Raw genomic sequence first — 19,246 nt, forward strand, 5'->3', positions numbered from 1 at the left:
CTGGTCCAGTGTGCGTCTAACTGACAGTAAAGTCTCTGGAACTACAAAGGCAGATGTCAAGGCATCCGTGCGCATCCAGTCATCCGGACCCTGCCTCTACCTGATGTGAATCATCTCCTAACAGCCTGAACTTCACCTTTGCTCAGAGTACCACTTCACTTCACAAAACCCAAGCATGTGTGGACAGCTTCAATATGCAGGCAGCTCATCTACGCTACGCATTTGTCCAACGCAAGTTACTTTGGATTATAATATACATTTGTATCAGAGTATGTGCAATGCCTGTGATCGAACACATGACCTTACCGTTGCTAGCGCCACACTCTAACCACAGAGCTACAGGAAAGCAGTTGACTGGTTAACAGCATGTGTGATCGGTCATGAATGAATTCTGAATGATGATGATGATATCGGTCCATTGACACTCCCCGAGCACCGTAGGAAAAATGTTCTCACAGACCTTTGACTGTAGAGAGGCTCAGTTTAAGGAACGGTTGTTATGACAGATGTTTGCTTTCATCCTGTGTGTACATACATGTGTGTGAGAGGATTAACTTACTCAGCAGCTGTTGAAATGACGTGAAATTGCTCACACAAAGATTTGATTTCTAGTAAGTTTTAATGAAACTTCTGTGCATTAGGGCTTAACAGCTCAAGTGAAGATGCTAGAGGACGTAATGAAAGATGCTCATCAGTGAAGTTCCTCTCTAAGAGCCCACACCCAGAACCGGCTCAGAGCCAGAACGGAGATCATAAAAGGGTTCAGATGAACACTAGTTAGGAATGAATGTGAATCTAAATATGCTACATTTATCACAGTTAAAATGTCAGAAGCATCTGTGAGTATGAGAATCAGTTTCTTGTGCCCTGCAGGCTATCTGTCAGTATCTTATTGTAGTCTGTCAGCTGTTTGTTGACGTTCTTCACCACTGGTCGGTAATCGGTTTCTACGCCCTTTGAGGCAATGACTGGAGTATAGAGTTAGGGATCTTCAGAGACATCAGTATTATACAAGATTCAGTTTTGATGGGTAAATGATGGGTAGGAAAAAGGATACATTCTTTCATCACGTAGTTGTTCTGTTCGTAATGTTGCCACTTTCTCTCCATGTTAGTCAGCTGAAAAATAACCCTAAACATGTGAGGTACACGTACACAAAACTAAAACATGTGAGGACATGCAGACACTGTGTACATCCATGATGAGGTCACACTTTCATGGCAAAACTATTGTGTCTGTTTTTATTTCTTGTGATTTTTTAAGCAAGCATGTTATAGATGTTTATCTTTAAATTGGGTTTACATTGACAAATGTATTCATCTACAATCACAAATGAGCAGCGCCTAATTTCTCCATCACAACGAGGTTTCTCTCTGGTGGAATGAGCTGCCACGAGCACTAACTGCTCTCTCATTTGCTTTACATAAAAGTAAACTAATAAATCTGGCAATGCTTTTTTTAAGGGTTTTAAGGGTCCAGCTGCACAAACTGTAGGATCTAACTGTGGAGACTTTTAACTGTAGATGATCTAGTGAACATATGGACCTGAACACGCTTAATATTGCAGTGACACACATTGGCTGCACGTGTCAGAAGGTATTTTTACGGTGACAGCTAAAGTTGAAGTAGGAATTTAAACACTTGCGCCTTGGCACGGTTTGCTGTCACACTACGTGTTAACCCCGCCAGAGACCACCTATGCATCAGACTCGGACACAGTTCAGAGGGTCTCACTACTCAAAGCAGACGTGCTCGGGCACGGTTCAGATAGTTTGGTGTAAGCAAGCCCTAAATGTGGCGTTTTAAAGAGGAGCATTTCCTCTGACAGAGATAACTATTGACCTTTAACCTACAGCTACTGAGACAAAAGCAGCAGTGTTCAGTATATCTGAAAATCCCTCTCACCTCGACATGGGTCTCATGCTCTTGTAAGTGACTCTTTAGAGACTCAAACTCTTCATGCTTTTTGTGAATCGTCTTCTTAAATGTGTTCTTCATCTGAGTGAGCACAGCTCGGTCGCCCTGCAGCCTCTAAAAGAAAAACCAGAGCCACAACAGATGATGACATCAAAATTCCTTCCGGAAAGAACCTCATGTCACAGAATCACTCTGAGCTGTCAACTAAAATCACAGCCTGGCTAGTTCATAACACTGACAATGTGTCAACAATCATTTTTATTGAAGATGTTATGTGTATTTTGGCAAACTCTAAACCTTCTCACTGTTACCCTAACGGTGGGTTTGTTACCTTCTTTCTGTCCTCCCCAGCAGCCTTGAGTGCATCGAGATCTCTGTACGTGTTCAGCTCATGGGTCATTAATTGAAGTTGATCTGTAAGAGTCTGAAGCTCCATCGTGACTTTTCCTTCCAGCTGCTCGACTTTCAGCAGGTCCATCTGTAAACGCTCACTCTCTGTGTGCACAAAAACACCAAAAAAAAAAACACACATGAACACCCATCCACAAACCTGTTGTGTGCGCAACTGTTTATCCTACAGGTGTCACTACAAACACACATTTGACTTGATATTAATATTTGTCTTATGATGACGGAGTTTCTCCTTCTAGGTCATTTGTGGTAACGAGTGTGTGTGTTAAGGCAAACACTACAGAGATCACATCTGAGTGTCACATTAGCTTAGTTCAGACATTAGAGTTTGGCATAAACCTTCTGGGTAACCGAGTTGGAAAACTGACATTAGTCATGTTTTTTATCTGGATAAAACCACTGAAGCATTAAGATTCAATGCGTGTACACAGAGACATGTGATGGGGCGTATGGCCTTTCTCTGAGGAGGAAGCAGAACAGGAAGGAAGTGAAAGAGGGCGGCTTCCCCCTGATAGGCAGTATGCCCAGATCAGTGTTTGGAGAGAGAGTGAGAGATAGAGTGTGTGTGTATGTGTAGCAGTTAAAAAGCCCCGTCAGCACTTATGAGCTTTCTGGACCACTTCCTTCTCCAGAGTCTTCCACACACAAATACACATGCGCACACACACACACACACACACACACACACACACACAGGACACTGATGTTTGGTTTGGATTTATGCAAATATTTAGCCATGAACAGCATACAGAACTGACTTTTTATTCATGTTGTGTAACACAAACACACAGTTAGAGTGTTTTGTCAGGTCTAAAAGTGAAATAACAGAAAACCAACAAACAGACGAACAATGAGCGACTGACAGGAAGTTGTGTGCTGCCTTTTTCACCGGCACTGAAGAGATAAGACAATGTTTGCACATGAAAGAAGAATGTTGAGGAGTTTCTTAAAGGAAGGAAAAACACTTAGCAAATAAAACTTTGCAAATCAAACACATACAGAGAGAGAGAGAGAGAGAGAGAGAGAGAGAGAGACAGAGAGAGAGAGAGAGACCGAGAGTGAGTGAGAGACAGAGAGAGGGAGAGAGAGAGAGAGAGAGAGAGAGAGAGAGAGAGAGAGAGACCGTGAGTGAGTGAGAGAGAGAGAGAGAGAGAGAGAGAGAGAGAGAGAGAGACCGTGAGTGAGTGAGTGAGAGAGAGAGAGAGAGAGACAGAGAGAGAGACCGAGAGTGAGTGAGAGAGAGAGAGACAGAGAGAGAGAGTGAGAGAGAATAAGAGATAAGGTAAGAGAGCAAGAATAAAAGGGAGCAAACCCCCTTCACACAGACTGTTGAACCCAAAAGACTGCTGTTAAATTGCTAGATTCCCTTCTGTGTGAATGCAAGCACATCCCAGAATAGATCTGAGGATTGATTCTGATAAGGTTAGTAACATTGCCGGGATCAGTCCCGTAAGACGCCTTGTGTGAATAATGGTAAAAACAATTCTCTGTGTACCAGCATTGACACACATCTACAATCAATTGTAAATAAATTAGCTATAAGAGTTTTTCTAAAAGATTGGTTCACTCGAAATGAAAATTTATGACATCATTTTAAAGATATTTGTAAGAATGTTAGTAACCAAACTCTCATCCCCCGTTGACTCGCATAGTGTTGATTTAAATACATTATACAGTAAATAGGGGATGAGATCTCTTTGGTAACTGACATTCTTACAAATATATTCCTTTGTGTTTAGCAGAACAAAGACATTTATACAGGTTTGGAACAATCTAAAGGGTGAGTAAATGGTGACATTTTTAGATGAACTGTCCCTTTAATGAATGTTGGTCAGTTTTCTGAAAACTAAAAAAGTGCTATTGCAGTCATTTAGATGCATTAACGGGGCAGGACTCTAGACTGCCACCAAATGGTTGCATTTTGCGACAATTTTTCCTGCCGTCATCACCAGTGTTTCTTAATGGTCGCACTGGTGTATACATTTTAACTTACATGCGCATTAATGTTCTGTTCGCATCCAGTCATCCAGATGAACTCGTGATAAAGCGATCTTGCAACTAAAATAAATATGTTTTGCAACCTGCAGAATTCAAGAATTTCCCCGGCTAACATATAAAATAGGAAGGTGCATGTCTTGTATGCAGTGTGAAAGAAACAACATTTAAACAGGGCACGTGCGCAGATGGCACTAGGGACGAGGGGGGGGGGGTTGCCATGTCACTGCTTCAGAATGTTGTTCACACAATAATAATTCACCGGTCACCAATACTTTGTTCCTATGTTCTCACTACACTCTGTTCTGTTGTCCATAAACACACACGATGGTGCTGCCAACGACGGTTTCTTTCTCTGTGCGCTGCTGCTAGCCTGCTACAACTCCTGACCTCGCCCCCGGGGTTCTACGAGGAGCTGTCAGCTGCCTCACTTGTGCCTGTAGTAGCAGTAACAAAAGTGATCATATCATATGCCATCATCTATGAGGTGACTGAAAGAAATAGATTGCATTCCTGCTACATAAAGGCAATGAAGAGATAAAGAACAATCACCTCGTTTTTCCAAAAACAAACAATGTAAGTATCCTATGCCTGTTGACTTTTCCCAGATGTGTCAGATTAGTTTAGTTATTTATTTGTATAGCTAGTCTTTTGCGCTTAGCAAACTGAGCAAAAGGTGGAGAGCATTTGTTGAGACTATTTGTTTCAGGGCAGCTGCCACCCCTCTCAAATGTTATCAAGGGCCCTGCAGGTTTTTCAATCGCACTGCATGAGCGTGTCCTGAAGAAGTTAAAAACTGTAAATGAAAAAACACCTTTCTGATGAACTCACTTTAGTTCCTCATATTCCTGAAGAAAAAGCTGCTGTGATATCCAGTGGCTTTGGTATTGAAATTACAGTTGATAAAACGACGCTTTTATCCAAAGCCACTTACATTGCATTACTATACATTGAGTTTTTGACTATGTGCTACTCCCTGGAATCAAACCCATGACTTTGGACATGCTATAACCACTGGAAAGCATCTCTCTTTTCTAAGACCTCTGTATGAAAAGTGCTTAAGTGAGAAAGAAAGCGAGACAGAAGAAACACATAGAGAGTAACCTGAGGAAAGGCCTTTAGCTGTGCTCTGAGACTTCTGCATCTCGGTCTCTTTAAAGCTCAGGTCCTCCTGCATGGACTTCAGCTCTTGTGCGGTGACTGCAGACAGCTGCTGCATGCGATTGATGTTCTGGGGAGGAACACAATCATGTCACACTGAAAACTGATGCTGTAAACATCTCTTACTGTAGGAGTTTTACCCTGCTCGAGTGCTCCAGTAAAGCCACGATTCTGCTCTGAGCGCCTCTGATGTGCTGCAGCTCCAGAGACGTGTTCTCTTCATATGTGTTGAGATAGGCTGCAGGAACACACATGATCATCACACTGATCCAAACATACAGTGTTAGTGTGAAGGCCACGGAGACTCACAGTCTATTTCTTCCTCTCTCTTCTGAAGCTCTCTGTACTTCTGTGTTCGTTCACCTGTGCACATGGTAAGAGATTTCTATACCATCGTAAGTTCATCTAAGTCAGTGTATGCAAGTAGCCACATCATGAAGAAGCATTGAGAAAGAAAAACTTAATTTTCTTATACAGCCCAAAACAACAACAAAACACTATTTGTATTTGCTCATTTTGTCAAAGCAGCACCTTGATGTTCCTCCATGTTAGCATCCAGTTGTCGCAACTCTTCAGTGAGACTGCTGATTTTTTCCCGCACATCTGTTAATCTGAATAAAAACAAGAAGTTAGACCAGCGGACGCTTTGTTTGACTCATTAACTCATAGTTGACTCATAGGAACTAATTTAAGATCAGTTTAAAAATCACATGATGAAATGAATATATGCAAACATCAGTGAGTGAGAACGTGAAAAGCTCTTTCCTCATGTGCCACTCTGTCTGCACAATACAATACAAGCGCAAAAGACAAGTCTCTGTTTGAATATAGATGACTTTTAGTATAACAGATAATACTAATGTATGACGCTTTCATCTCCACGACAGTAGATCAGGGCCCGTGTAAAAAGCCACATTTGACTTTTAAATGTGTCAAAATTTTAAGAATTACATCGTTTTACTCCATTTCTGACACTTAAGAATAAGAATGATTCATAAAGGTTCTTCAGACTAGGTCTCCACTCCTAAATGATTTAAGAGAGCTGAAGAGATCTACTAGCCTAGTTTAGAGTAAAAAGATGGAAGAGACCATGGACTTTACAACTAAAACAACAATGTGTTGGAATGATATGGGAGTTCATGAAATAATACCATAATATATAAAAAAAGGATTTGCAGCTTTGGTCTTTTCTTTATATAAAGCTGTGAGTGTGATATCATGTGATTTCAATTTTACTGTTTAAATTGTTGTTTCATGTATCTATATGGAAGGAGTTTATTTTGGGTAGAGGTTTAATGAAAGCAGAGCAGATGAATCTGTGTTTCTCATTTATAATGCAAAGCCTAATGGTATGATTCTATCCAGGTTTCCCAAAAAATATCTGAAATGATGAGCAGAAATTGACTGGAACCTACAAGAAAATGAAATTTCAGCTCATTCAAATATAATACATACTGTCGTTCCATGCTGCCGATTTCCTGGTTGTTTTCTTTGACCTAAAAGAAGAAGACGAGAGAAATAAAAGGAGTAGTTCACTTCAAAATCTGCCATCATTCACTTTCCATAGTCATTTTTATTCTTACTGTGGACAGTCAATAAGGGCAATTTTGAAGTAAACTACTCTTAAATCATCATGAAATCTCTGAACTTAATTAAACTTATAGCAGTATGTACGGTCATATACAAGAGACCTGTTTGAAGAGTCGCTCCCTCTCCTCTTGAGGAGAGCCCATGGTCCTGTCTTCAGCCAGCATGGCTTCTTTACGGCTCTCCAGCTCCAACAGCTTCTCATGCAGCATGACTGCTTCCTGTTTCACCTGCGAGTGAAGTAGCTCCTGTACACACACATCCTGAGCTGTACATTTATGCATATCTGAACAATATTGTGAACATTTGATCAGTAAATCCACAACCTCAGGCATTGCAAGTCTTATGCATCCAAGTAACGTTTTAGAATCAAAGTTACTTGTTTAGAAAATGCTACTCATGATGTCAATAAAAAACATGTTGTGCAAAGAATGTGAAGCTTCCACAACTGAGAACATAAAGCACATCTTAGAAAAGTCCACAGCAACATGTCATTAACGTAAGAACCATCGGACTGATGATGTTTGCTTGTGAGTGTATGTTTGAGAGTAAAGATGGAGAAGAGTATGTGTGTCCATGTACCGTCTCAAAAGTCTCCTTCCTGCTGATGAGAGCATCTAGTTCCTCTTGAAGAGCATCCAGCTCCTGGATCCAGACGACGTGTCAGTCATTTAACACACAATTAAACAGATAGATTTCATTTCTGGGTGAACTAACCCTATAACAAAACTCTTGTGATATCAGAACCTGGACTATTCCTCACACAAAGACTTCTTATGACTTTAAGCCAGTCCTTATTGTGAAGGTTCTCCTAAATCTCCCTTTTGTGATAAATACCTTTTTGGGCTGATTTATACTTGAATTTGGGTTCAGCATCAAATATATTAGGATTTGTCTGTTTACTGATAGAATCAGTCAATCTGAGCATAAAGGGTGTGAAGCGAGATGTCTAACCTGCATTAGCTCTTCATTGGTGCCTTTCATCTCAGAATACTTTGCTTGTTTATCGGAAGACATCTTTTGAATAATGTCCTCTGCTGCTTGTTTTTCCTGGACGATGTGTTCCTCCACAGCTCGGATCAAATCCTCTTTTCTAACAAACAGAGAGAACTATTAGCTTATACTTCCTCATTGAGGCTGTTACATTGATTTGAACCGTAGTAAAATCCCTGTAACGCACAGCTCTGATATCACATCACTGACTTGTTACAAAATATCAAGCTGTACCTCATGCAGATTAAATAAGTATTAGAGGTTTATGTCTGAATTGTATTGAAAATGGCCAAATGCAAACCTTTAAAATTGCTTAGAACTATAAATGTGAGTGGTGAACATGGAGAGGTATCTGAAGAGACCTTTTCCATCTCAAGTGAAATGATTTGATGTCAATCTTTAGCCAGTCTTTATTACACAGACCAAAGGTCCATCACATTCTGTTTCTCAACAATACACACCAGCTCAGTGGTAAGTCACTCTTTCACATCTAAGACATTCATGACACAAACGTTTTTTATAGAAAACAGATCACATAAAGAATTGGTCATCATCACTGTTTAATGGAAATGGTTAACAGATTTAATTTATATGTTCTCTACAAGCTTACGGTTTAAACTCAATAAATAAAATCCTCTACACTTTAATGATCATGGTTCTTAGCTAACCGCTGTACTCCTAAATGTAAATGTAAGGATTATCCCCAAAATCCTAAATAATCAGGAGTCATAACTTGTACTCCAGGAAAGGATCAGTGTTAAGTGTTAGGGCAGGGAAACAAGCTTCGAAGAACACTGGCAGACTTTGTGCTTCAAGTCAGCGGGGCAGACCATGATCTGTTTTGTGTGCGATGCTAGATAACATACTTTAAAAGAGAGAGAGAGAGCAGCAAATACATGCAGTGAGACACGGGACGACAGCATGCTGACACAAAGACACTCTTGTGTAATTCTCATGACAACAGCTCGCGACACAGATATCTAGTGAGAATTCTTTCTTCTCTTATGGACAGAAGGCTGAAGTAATTAGCACAGGTAACAGATGATGGCCAGTGGACAGCTGTGGATAGCGGCTGTGTTTCTGACCTCAGGGCTGAACGCACAGCTGGTGAGTTTTTCATCTTCATTTCCATGTTTTCTATTTCAAAGCGAGTGTGTTAGAATCAAGCATAAGCACATCATGGACTGAAACTATAGGCACAGTGTACGAGTTTCCTCTTAAATCTAACAGACACCATTATTTTCATGTAAAATGCTGTATTGTCACATTTGTGTTCAGGTGAATATGAACAATGCATCTCTGACAAAAATTCCTATCAACCGATCTTCAGAGCTCACAGAACTTCTGCTGAGCAATAACTCAATTGTGATGTCGATCTCGGATGTAAAGGCTTTAGAGAGGTATACCAGGCTGAAGGTGCTCGATCTTTCTTACAACCTCATAGAGATATTGCCTTCAACAGCTTTTGACAGCCTTATGAACCTGGAGGTTCTTAATCTGAGGGCAAACAGACTACATTCTCTCCCCGACGACATCTTTAAAGGACTTTCTAATCTAAAGACTTTGGTCTTGGAGGACAACCCATGGAACTGTTCGTGCCCCCTCATGACTCTCATCAAATATCTGAATGACTCTGGTGTAGCAATCGGTGAGAACAGAAAAGTCATGTCTATATGCATATAATTCTTTAGAGTATAGATGGGTTTGTAATGCCGTGTGGTCCTTGTTGTGCAGGCAGACAAGTAACCTGTGACACCCCGGAGACGCTGGCGGGTAAAAGAGTCCTGGATGAAGAATCATTGGGCTCGATTCAGTCCAGATCTAAAGCCAAAATGATCAAACGTGCATCAACACTGACAGCACTGCCTACAAACACCATTCATGTTAACGGCTCTGGCGAAGGTAACGTCTAGTTTCACTGAACCTGCCCCCCTAAAGAAATTGGACAGAACCTTCTAGTGTGTATCCAGCAGATCCAGTATGTCAATGGGAGGGGGTCTCTAGCATGGAGCTAACGCTCATGTATTTCTCTCCTCAGAGTTCACTGCGAGTGGCGGCACTGCTGGGGTGTCGACTGGAACCAACAGTTGGAAGTTTCTGCTTGGGGTGCTAGTTATAACCATTAGCACTTCAATGCTGATCGTATGTGCTGTCAAGTCACCATCTTGGTACAAACTTCTCTTCAATTATCGCCATCAGAGACTCCGTGAGGAGGCAGAGCCCAAAGTCCCCAACACCGGACGCTATTCCAACTTCAGTCTGGACACAGAACAGACGGAGACAAGCATACAGGAGCTGGACGAGAGCACGGAGCACGGGCTGAGCTTGCAGTCTTTGGAGGATGATGACGGCTTTATAGAGGACGGCTACATCGAGACACACGATAACCAAACCCTGGAATGAAACCAACGTGTGGAAAAATGATCTGGTAACACTGTGAGCTCTTGCCTGATCAAACCAACAACAAAGTTAAAAACAGGAAATCGAAGCAAAATTAAGCATCCTTCATCCCTAATGCATACAACATTTTTGTCCCAGGTCTAAACCCAGTATTTAAAAGAAAAGTATTTAAATGGCTTAAAAAGCGGTTAGCTACAGATGAGCTCTGGCGTGCCTGCATTGGTACACTAGAACAGTTTTCCTCTTGTCTTTTTTTGGATCCGAAGATTTAAAAACATCAGCTGATGACCCATTTTACAGGAACTACACAACACTGACATGCCCAAAAAGCTTAACTCATGACATAACAACGCACTTACTGTCTTCTCTCAGTGAAAATGACGTCCATACCTTCAGCCTCTCGGTCATTCTGAGCTTTCAGCTAAAAAGACCAACAAAAAACAATTATCGAAAATATAAGAATAAGAGATAAAAAATGTTATTTGTTTTCAGATGATGTGCTCTCACCACGATGATGTCATTGAGAACTTCTTCCATTTCAGTGTTTGTGTTCAGCTTGTCAACCAGCTGGTTATGTGACAAATAATAAATACAGGAAAAAAAGGATGAAAAGCTGCATCTCATGACTTTCTTACATTCATTCATTCTGGACATAGACATCGGCCTGCAGTTAAAGACACATTTATTTGTGTAAATGTGTACCATGTTGTAATCTGCCAGTTGTCCCTGAAGATCTTTAATTTCTCCAGCTAGTCCTTCAGCTCTGTTCAAGTGACAATCAGACGTGGTTAATAATGAAATAAAACCTTGCACTAAACCATCAAGGACTCATATATATTTAACATAAATTTGATGATTATTGAACAGGCTAATTCATAAGTACAGACATTCGCGTAATACATTAAATTTATAAATAAAATATATATACTGTAAATGGTTTATGTGTTTAAGTACGTCTGTAAATCTGTTAGGACACCAGTAAACAGAGTTTAAACCTATAGACAACTTCGGAAACCGTAAGCAACATTTATCCAACACTTCACAAACGGTTAAACAAAATACAACCAACAGAACATTTATTACTGAATCAAATATTTCTTATCTTTAAGATTGAATTACATATGTAAGAAAAAAACGGAATTATAATTCAACTAAAAAGGGCTTCTGGACCAATCTTGCATCTTGCACAGTGGTTTCATTGGACGAATGCGTCTGGCCCGCAGTTAACGTCCAGTCTGTGTTTGGTTTTACACTTAATTTATATTCATATGTATATTCATATTCTATTGTATATTAATTGTATTAAATAAAAATCACGCAACCGTTATCGATTCCATGCGAAGGTCTACTGGAAGTTAAAGGAGTAGTTCACCTTCAACATGTAAATTCTATGATCATTTACTCTCTCTCTTCTGCAGAAGACAAAAGAAGATATTTTAAAGAATGTTTTTTAACTGATCCTCATTCACATGCATTGGTTTTGTGTCCATACAATAGAAGTGAATGGGGAGCTGTGTTGTTCTGTTACCAACATGCAGAAGAAAGAAACTCATACAGGTTTGAAATGACGAAAGGGAGTGCAAATGATGAAAGAATGTTCATTTTTAAGTTGAACTACTCTAAATTTAGGCCACATAACGTTTATGTTGTTGTGAAACCATCTATACTTCTGACAAAAGTCATCAGCTCGGTTATAATCATAGAAATGTACAGTCAGTAAAAGGACGGCAAGTTTTTTTTATTCATAGTAATAAACAGGTAATAGTTTAAAGATCTGAACTTGCATTTCTGGTGTTTGCAGCCCTAAAATACCTACATAAGGAGATGTTATTGACTTCATGAAAATGTGACGTATGCTTTTGTTGTGTGAAAACAGTTTACCTTTTTTCATAAGAAAGATAGACAGAATTCTCCTGATTGAAGGTGTCAATGTCTTTCTGTAATTTGCTGGATTCGGTTGACAACTCATTTACTTTACTCCTGTTAGAAACCATCAAAAAGGGTCTGAAACGTCTGCTATATATACTGAGATATATAATCTGCAATGAATAAAGTCTTTACCGTAGTAACCCAAGGTAATATGATTTATCCAAGATTTGTCTCTGAGGTCCTTTAAGAGAGAATAAAAAAAAGCAGACATCGCTCGATTGGGGAATTCAGATTTAGGGAGATCCAGTCTGTGGATGAAGGACATTAAACAAACCTTTCATTCCTGTTTTCATACCGCTGAGCCCCTGCTGCGTAACAGGACGATCAGCCACTTTAATCTGGGCAGAAAGAACACCAGCAGCCAGGGGTCCACCTTTGGTTCCTGGTCTCCCGGTGCCCGGTACCATCTGTCAAACAAACAAACTTGTTCATTCCTCACAGATTGTGGTAAAGTCGTGCACAATATGATATCTAGAGCACTGAAGAACAGTTTTAACAGATCGTTAAATTTCTCACCGCTGTGCCCACTCGGACGGCGGTTTCTGGGGGTCCTACTGCTGTTGGTGGTCTTCCAGAAATCGGTCCAAACGACCCGCGGCTTACGGGTCTCTGACTCGTCATCCTGACACGAACCGAGCAGATATTGTATGGGTTAGGATGATGTTTAACAAACCCGACACGATAAACGAATAATCCTTTTAAAACCTTGAAGAAAACAAGATCGACAACATTGACACGAATGATCGTTGACGGGCTAGCAGCAACTTAGCAACACAACGGTTCGGTTGTTTTCTCTGTTCTGTCGTTTTTTTCAAGCACAAGTCTGTAAAACCGACAGACATGTTACCAGAAAGCGTTAGAAAATGAAATATAACTTGACTTTACCTGTAAACAGTGTCGACGTTATTATTTAAAGATGGGTTAGCTCCGTCAGCATGCAAACCAAACGCTTCTGTTCTGTGTTGCTTAGCAACCGTGAGATGTTTTTGCGACATCTCGTGTGAGTTACTGCCCTCTGCTGTGTGCAATGAAAATCACATTACCTATTGTTCAAATATTAAAGGGTTATTTCATCCAAAAATGAAAAATCGCCCATACTCCCAACCATGGCATTTCATACCGGTATAAATTACTTTCGATGAACACATTGTTTAAGTCCTATTTGTTGTCACTTTCACTTTATTGTATTTTATGTTGGTGTAATTTTTTATTAAACAACATTATTCCATGAAATAAATAAGCCAATCCATCAAAACAAATGCTACATGCACACATATAATATTATTATATTCCACTGTACAGCATCTTAACATGATGTGTTGCCTTCTTCTTCGTAGGCTACATACCTTCACATGCCTTTGAGAAAGTCTGAAATGACTTTTGTAATGTATTGACAATAGGAGACCACATGTGGTTGAACTCAGATCTTCATTTACTTGTGTGTGTCAATATCAACAACATTGGAGCCACTGCGCCGCCTTGTCTCAACAATACATGACAACTTAGAAAGTCAGAAGGACTGTAGAAATTGACCATTCCTTCAACAAAATTACGAATTCTAGGGACGTTCCTAGCAAAAAGACAAACATTTGTTATTAGGGCAACTGTGCCTAAAAACCTTTTTTTTTTATAAAAGATAAAAAGATTGTCCTCATCTTCATGTAAAAATTAGGGTATTTCAATTGCATCTGCGTCGTCGGCCATAAAGAACGCGAACGCAATGTCTTCCATTCCTCACGTTTACAGGAACACAAAAAAACGAGATTCTGGGAGTGTCCGATTTACTAACTGTGTTTTGACTCCTCCCCTTTAGTGATGGGAAGTTCGGATCATTTAATGACTCGGACCTTTGAGTCTCGTTCAGCAAAATGAACGAATCTTTTTTCGAGTCATATCGTTCCTTTCGTTCATTTTAGCAAAGTATAATTAAAATTTTACGTGTCACTTTCCTAACCAATGTATTACTTATATGCAAACGTTGATCACATTACAACCAATACAAAACTATAATGCTATAATAAACAGAAAATATGAATTACTTGTTTACCTGAGTATTTAGTCTATGATTAGTTAACCTCACCTCTTATCTGACAAGTCTTCGGATTTGACTCGTTCGTTCATCACGTGACAGCCATGCACGTTACAAATGCAGTCAGAGCCGGAAAGAGAATTGATTAGTTCACCTCTCGAGTCTTCGGGTTCGAGTCCTTCGGTTTTTTGTCACGTGACCACTTGGCGGTTCAGTATAAAATACGATAAAGTAAAACTGTATTTTTTCAATGTTGGATCATATTTAAGAATAATCATAAAATTATCAAAATATGTGTAACAAGGCTGAAACGCATTGAAGTGGATAAGGCATTTCAACTCCTGTGATTTTGTCTCGAACGCGTTATCATTATATATTAGCGTCCACGAGGTGCATTTGGTTTGGCTGTTGTAGACACACAGCGGCATTAACGCGGCTGTGCACATCACAATGGGCCCCTATCACACACAAGGCTGGGCTTAACCCTTAAAAATTAATTCCAGGTTTCACACACGAGGCTTAAGACTAGTTCCACAGTAAAATAAAAGTTTGAGCTGTCTTTACTGAAAATAAATAGCCCTGACAAATCTTAAAATATGTTTTGCAATTGTTTTGTCTCATGATGAACACCAGCAGTAATTTTATCCAAGGCATTTTAATAAAAGTGATTTAAAAATCCTATTTTATCTATTCTAAGGCATAGTCCTGGCATAAGCGAACCCTTGTCTGTGAATGAAACCGGGCCTAAACGTATTTAGTAACATTAAACAATTAATGTTACTCATGATTTAGTAGAATAAAAACATTAAAAGTATATGCTAACAGAAAAAGAGCTCAGTTTCATATATTATTTCCGGGTTAAAGTGGCAATTATCGAATTTCCGAGAGCACGTGAAGGCAGCAAGTAGGTTTGATGACGTACTTCACAGACACTGAAAGCTTATTGGCTGGAAAGCTCTTCTATGATGATGATTTGTTGTAAAGCGGAAGGCGGGCTTTAAACGCATTTAAAAGGCATCGTTTGAGAGTCCACGTGCTCGTTTGCTTTGTAATTGGAAGGATTGCTAATGCTTCGTCTGACTGTGATGATAAGGAGCAGACCGTGAGTCAAAGGAACATTTTAATGCCGTTTGTTTTAGTGGGCTGATTTATTTGACCTGTTTATCTGATAGTTTTTTTAAGATTTTTCTCTCTCCATAACATCTTAAATTGTGTCGTGCATTGAATATTAGTAAATCCTCACAATGATTATAAAGTTCACAAACAATGAGAAAATTGCGTATGGATCTTATTTTTGTGAATGTCTATTATGGTATTCTTTAAGAATAAAATTAATGGGCAGGTATTAAACCGTGAGGTAATGGTATAATTGACTGATTTAGTTGGTGGGATTTTACACATTTTTCGTCCTTAAATACTGTGGTCTGAATATTTACATAATCTGTTTCTTTAGTAAATTTAAGTGGTCCAGGTAAGCGCATGATTGAATGAACTTAAAATTATTTGCTGTCTTTAGTTATTTGCTTTTAATCGTTTTTGCGTTCTATCGGTTTAACATTTATTTCTGGCTGCAGTTCTGATTGGTCTAATAGAGAGTGTGATGGTGATGTTATGCCCCATGTTGCATATTGCAGTGGTCCTGCCATCTTGAGAGGATCAAACTCAACTGTTGTTGTTTTGAAGTGTACCATTAATTGTTTTGTTTTATATATGGAGAAATCAAGTTACAGACCCAGGACATTTTCGTTAATGACTATACGTAAATGTTGGTGTTTTTGCAATTTTTCAATGGATGTGGGAAAAACTTGTACGTATAAAAACCATACAGAGGGATTTTATTGCTCTGTTATTTTTAGTCTTGCATCTTGAAAGTTCTCATATCTTTTTTTCCTCTTCAGCATTGATGTGCATTTTCAGTTACTGGAATCTTGCTTTAACAGTCCTTTTCTGACTAGAAAGTTTTTTTTTTTTTAATTTTATATATATAGGTTCGCCCATTACATTCTGGCAATAATCCAATCTATGTGTCTAAGTAACTGATTTATAGGGGCGTTTCCATAGGTCTGGTGAGTCTGCGTAGATGTTTTACAGGTCCAGAGATTCCGTGGAGAGGGTTCTACAGGTCCAATGAATGTGCCAAGGTGTTTCTACAGCTCCGGTGAGCGAGTGATAATGCCACCTGCTTCTTTATTGTTCATCTTCGGATACTCCGATCCGGTTTTCTCCTTTCCTAGGCCTGCAACACACAACTCCTTATCTGATGGAATGGATTGCAGCTCTCTTTGGTAATGGATGCCATACTTCCGAATACATGAGGTTAGAACTTTTTTTTATTTTCTTCAAATAAAAGGTTCATATGCAATATATTTATAGTTAAACATGCATTTCTTCTCAAATGGTTACATGTTTGGGTTAATATTTTCATGCAGTAAACATGGTATATAGTATTGCAACCACTTCTGAAAAACAACTTTTACTCTTAAATTTTGCTCCCCTTTTTATCAAGTCTTGAGTTGTTTTGATCAACTTCAATAATTTTTACATGAATTTAGTATTTATGGAACATTTCAGTCTGGTTTTAAGCCCCAGTCGCAGAAACTGCCCTTTTGAGTTTCAAATGAGCTTTAACTGTGGACTCTGGTAACTGCGGTTTTATTTCTTTGAGATTTGACCTCGGTCTTTGATGCACTCAATCACCCTATTCTCTTGTCTAGACTTGAGCAGTGTGTCAGCTTTAAGGCATAGCACTTGAATGGTTCCAATCATATTTGACAAGTTCTGTTCACCTTGGTGATTTCTGTCATCTGCTGCCCCTTTTTTTTGTCAATCGTGCCATTTTTAAATAGTCTGTAACTGTTAGATATACAAGTTTTGATTTAGGGTTCATTCGACGTATTCATACGTTGTAAATTGCTTTTGTTTTAACTCTTAATTTTTTTTATATTAACATGTTAACTAGCCCAAAAAAGACGAACTGTTGCTTTACCATCTGATTGTGCTGATGTAGGCCTACTTTCCTGCACAGGTTAGGGTTAATAATACCTGACAGAGAGGTTTTGCCAATAAATGCGATGAATGTATCATTACATTCACAGTTATGCATTTGGCAGACGCTTTTATCCAAAGCAACTTGCATTGCAAAGTCCTATACATTTATACATGGGTATGTGCAATCCCCTGGGATCGAACCCAGAACTTGCGTTGTTGACTAAGAAATGCATAAAATATGTTTGTTTATCATGAAGATGGTGGTTCTCCAGTTTGAATAAGATTTTTTCTAATTGAACGAATTCGTTTTTGCAGTCAAGCTTCATATCGAACCATTGTTTTTTCACTTCTGGTGCTGTTCGAATAACATCTGTAATGAGCTTCAGAGCTTCCTTTCTTTAGGACCTGATACGCTACAATGTACGCTTGAACATAAAATGTTTCTGTTTGAATGCACTTCCGATAGTAAAACTTTCTTTTTCATTCGCTTTTGAGAGGACATGTTGAAATCCTTATTTTGGTGTCATATGATTCTCTTATATAGTTGTTAGTCTGAATTATGGTAATTGTGAATGAGCATGCATGTGCGTCCCATTTAGGAATGATTTGAATTCATTACACGCACACATTTAACTATCAAATCTTAATGTTGGTTTAGGGTTAGGGTTAAAGTTTGTATCTTTGTGCTCAAAAAACATCTTACAGCTGTTAGATCCATAACGCCTTGAGGTATCTTGCTTGGCTGCAGGCTGCACAAGACTTTCGGGTCTGTAAATGCTGATGATGCATAATATTTATCTGAACATGAAGTAAAAAATGACCTAAATCCAAGACCGAGCAGGAGGGCAGTCAAAGTCTGAGCATAACAGGCCTAGAGTGTGTCTGTGCAGACTAATGGCAGTGCATGTGTCAGTAATTTTTTTTGAAAATGTTGATGGATAAGAAGCTATATGTGAGAACAACTAAAAAAAGATTCCCCTGCAGTCTAGTTGTGCTGGAACAATTTCATAGCTGTGCATTTTTGGACTATAATTTGAAGTCTTGAAAAATATGTATCAGTCATTTAAAATTCAGTGGCAAGTATAAACATCCTAACATTTTAGAACTGTTTGTAAACTTTAGATCTGTTGTATAAAAGATAATTTCAGGTTTGTTCAGTCCAGTTACTGTGGATTTATGTTCTATTACTCAAACAACATTAACACCTTCCTGTAACACAATTGAAATGTTAGGCTGTGATTGGCTGCAAAACCCACACAAGGGGGTTTTGTGTGTTGGATTTATGCTCTGCAGGAATTTAACTTCAGGAGAATGAAACTGAGCATGTTATTGAATATACAATTTGATGGTTGTGTGAAGTCTGCACAACTTCAAAATTTGCAACATCAGTCAGTATTTGGTCTGTTATTTACTTGGCACTTTTCAAACTTGATTTGGTACATTGTTCTCTGGTAACAACCACTCTTAACTAATTGCATGGGCTTCTCCAATGCATTTAAATATTACACAAATGAAATGTACCGATCAGGCATAACATTATGCACCCTTTCTAATATTGTCAGTCCCCTTTTGCTGCAAAAACCGAACTGTGCCGTTGAGGCTTGGACTCCATTAGACCTCTGATGGTGTGCTTTGTTAACAGTTGCTGTATTTGGCTACTTGCTCTGTTGACTCTTGAAGGTATTTACACAAGGGCTGTTGCTTAAATTACAAAAAACAGTCTTTGTATCCTTGCTTAATGTCATGATTTAATATTTGTATCTTTTAGTTGATTTGTAAGACTGCCAGTTCATTTCAAAATTGTTTTGGAAACTCTTTCTTTGGCTTATTTTTCCT

The 19,246-nt window shown here is 39.0% G+C and overlaps 2 protein-coding genes across 4 annotated transcripts; one reads left to right on the plus strand and one right to left on the minus strand.

Annotated features, from left to right (window-relative positions):
• Nucleotides 1-600: 600 nt before the first annotated feature.
• On the minus strand, nucleotides 601-14,114 carry ift74 (intraflagellar transport 74). 3 transcript variants are annotated; one of them, XM_056745018.1, is made up of 21 exons: nucleotides 13,740-14,114; nucleotides 13,279-13,411; nucleotides 12,910-13,015; nucleotides 12,668-12,800; nucleotides 12,526-12,574; nucleotides 12,346-12,444; nucleotides 11,167-11,227; nucleotides 10,972-11,031; nucleotides 10,824-10,885; nucleotides 8,026-8,164; nucleotides 7,654-7,716; nucleotides 7,176-7,319; nucleotides 6,940-6,980; nucleotides 6,016-6,095; nucleotides 5,794-5,847; nucleotides 5,625-5,722; nucleotides 5,428-5,554; nucleotides 2,249-2,412; nucleotides 1,906-2,031; nucleotides 1,058-1,118; nucleotides 601-968 (listed from the first exon to the last, which is right to left on the minus strand). In XM_056745018.1, exons 1-21 carry the CDS (start codon nucleotides 13,801-13,803, stop codon nucleotides 853-855), a joined length of 1,980 nt encoding a protein of 659 aa, XP_056600996.1. In that variant the 5' UTR covers nucleotides 13,804-14,114; the 3' UTR covers nucleotides 601-852. The 3 variants fall into 3 exon arrangements, with proteins under 3 accessions (XP_056600996.1, XP_056600995.1, XP_056600997.1); XM_056745017.1 differs by having other exon boundaries at nucleotides 10,972-11,227; XM_056745019.1 differs by lacking the exon at nucleotides 13,740-14,114 and having other exon boundaries at nucleotides 10,972-11,227; nucleotides 12,910-13,098; nucleotides 13,279-13,341.
• On the plus strand, nucleotides 8,285-10,826 carry LOC130418866 (leucine-rich repeat-containing protein 19-like). The gene is made up of 4 exons (XM_056745020.1): nucleotides 8,285-9,171; nucleotides 9,343-9,712; nucleotides 9,799-9,966; nucleotides 10,103-10,826. The coding sequence occupies exons 1-4, from the start codon at nucleotides 9,106-9,108 to the stop codon at nucleotides 10,465-10,467; spliced, it is 969 nt and encodes a 322-aa protein (XP_056600998.1). The 5' UTR covers nucleotides 8,285-9,105; the 3' UTR covers nucleotides 10,468-10,826.
• Nucleotides 14,115-19,246: the final 5,132 nt, after the last annotated feature.

This window comes from Triplophysa dalaica, chromosome 4 (assembly GCF_015846415.1).
Source record: "Triplophysa dalaica isolate WHDGS20190420 chromosome 4, ASM1584641v1, whole genome shotgun sequence".
Lineage (NCBI taxonomy): Eukaryota > Metazoa > Chordata > Actinopteri > Cypriniformes > Nemacheilidae > Triplophysa > Triplophysa dalaica.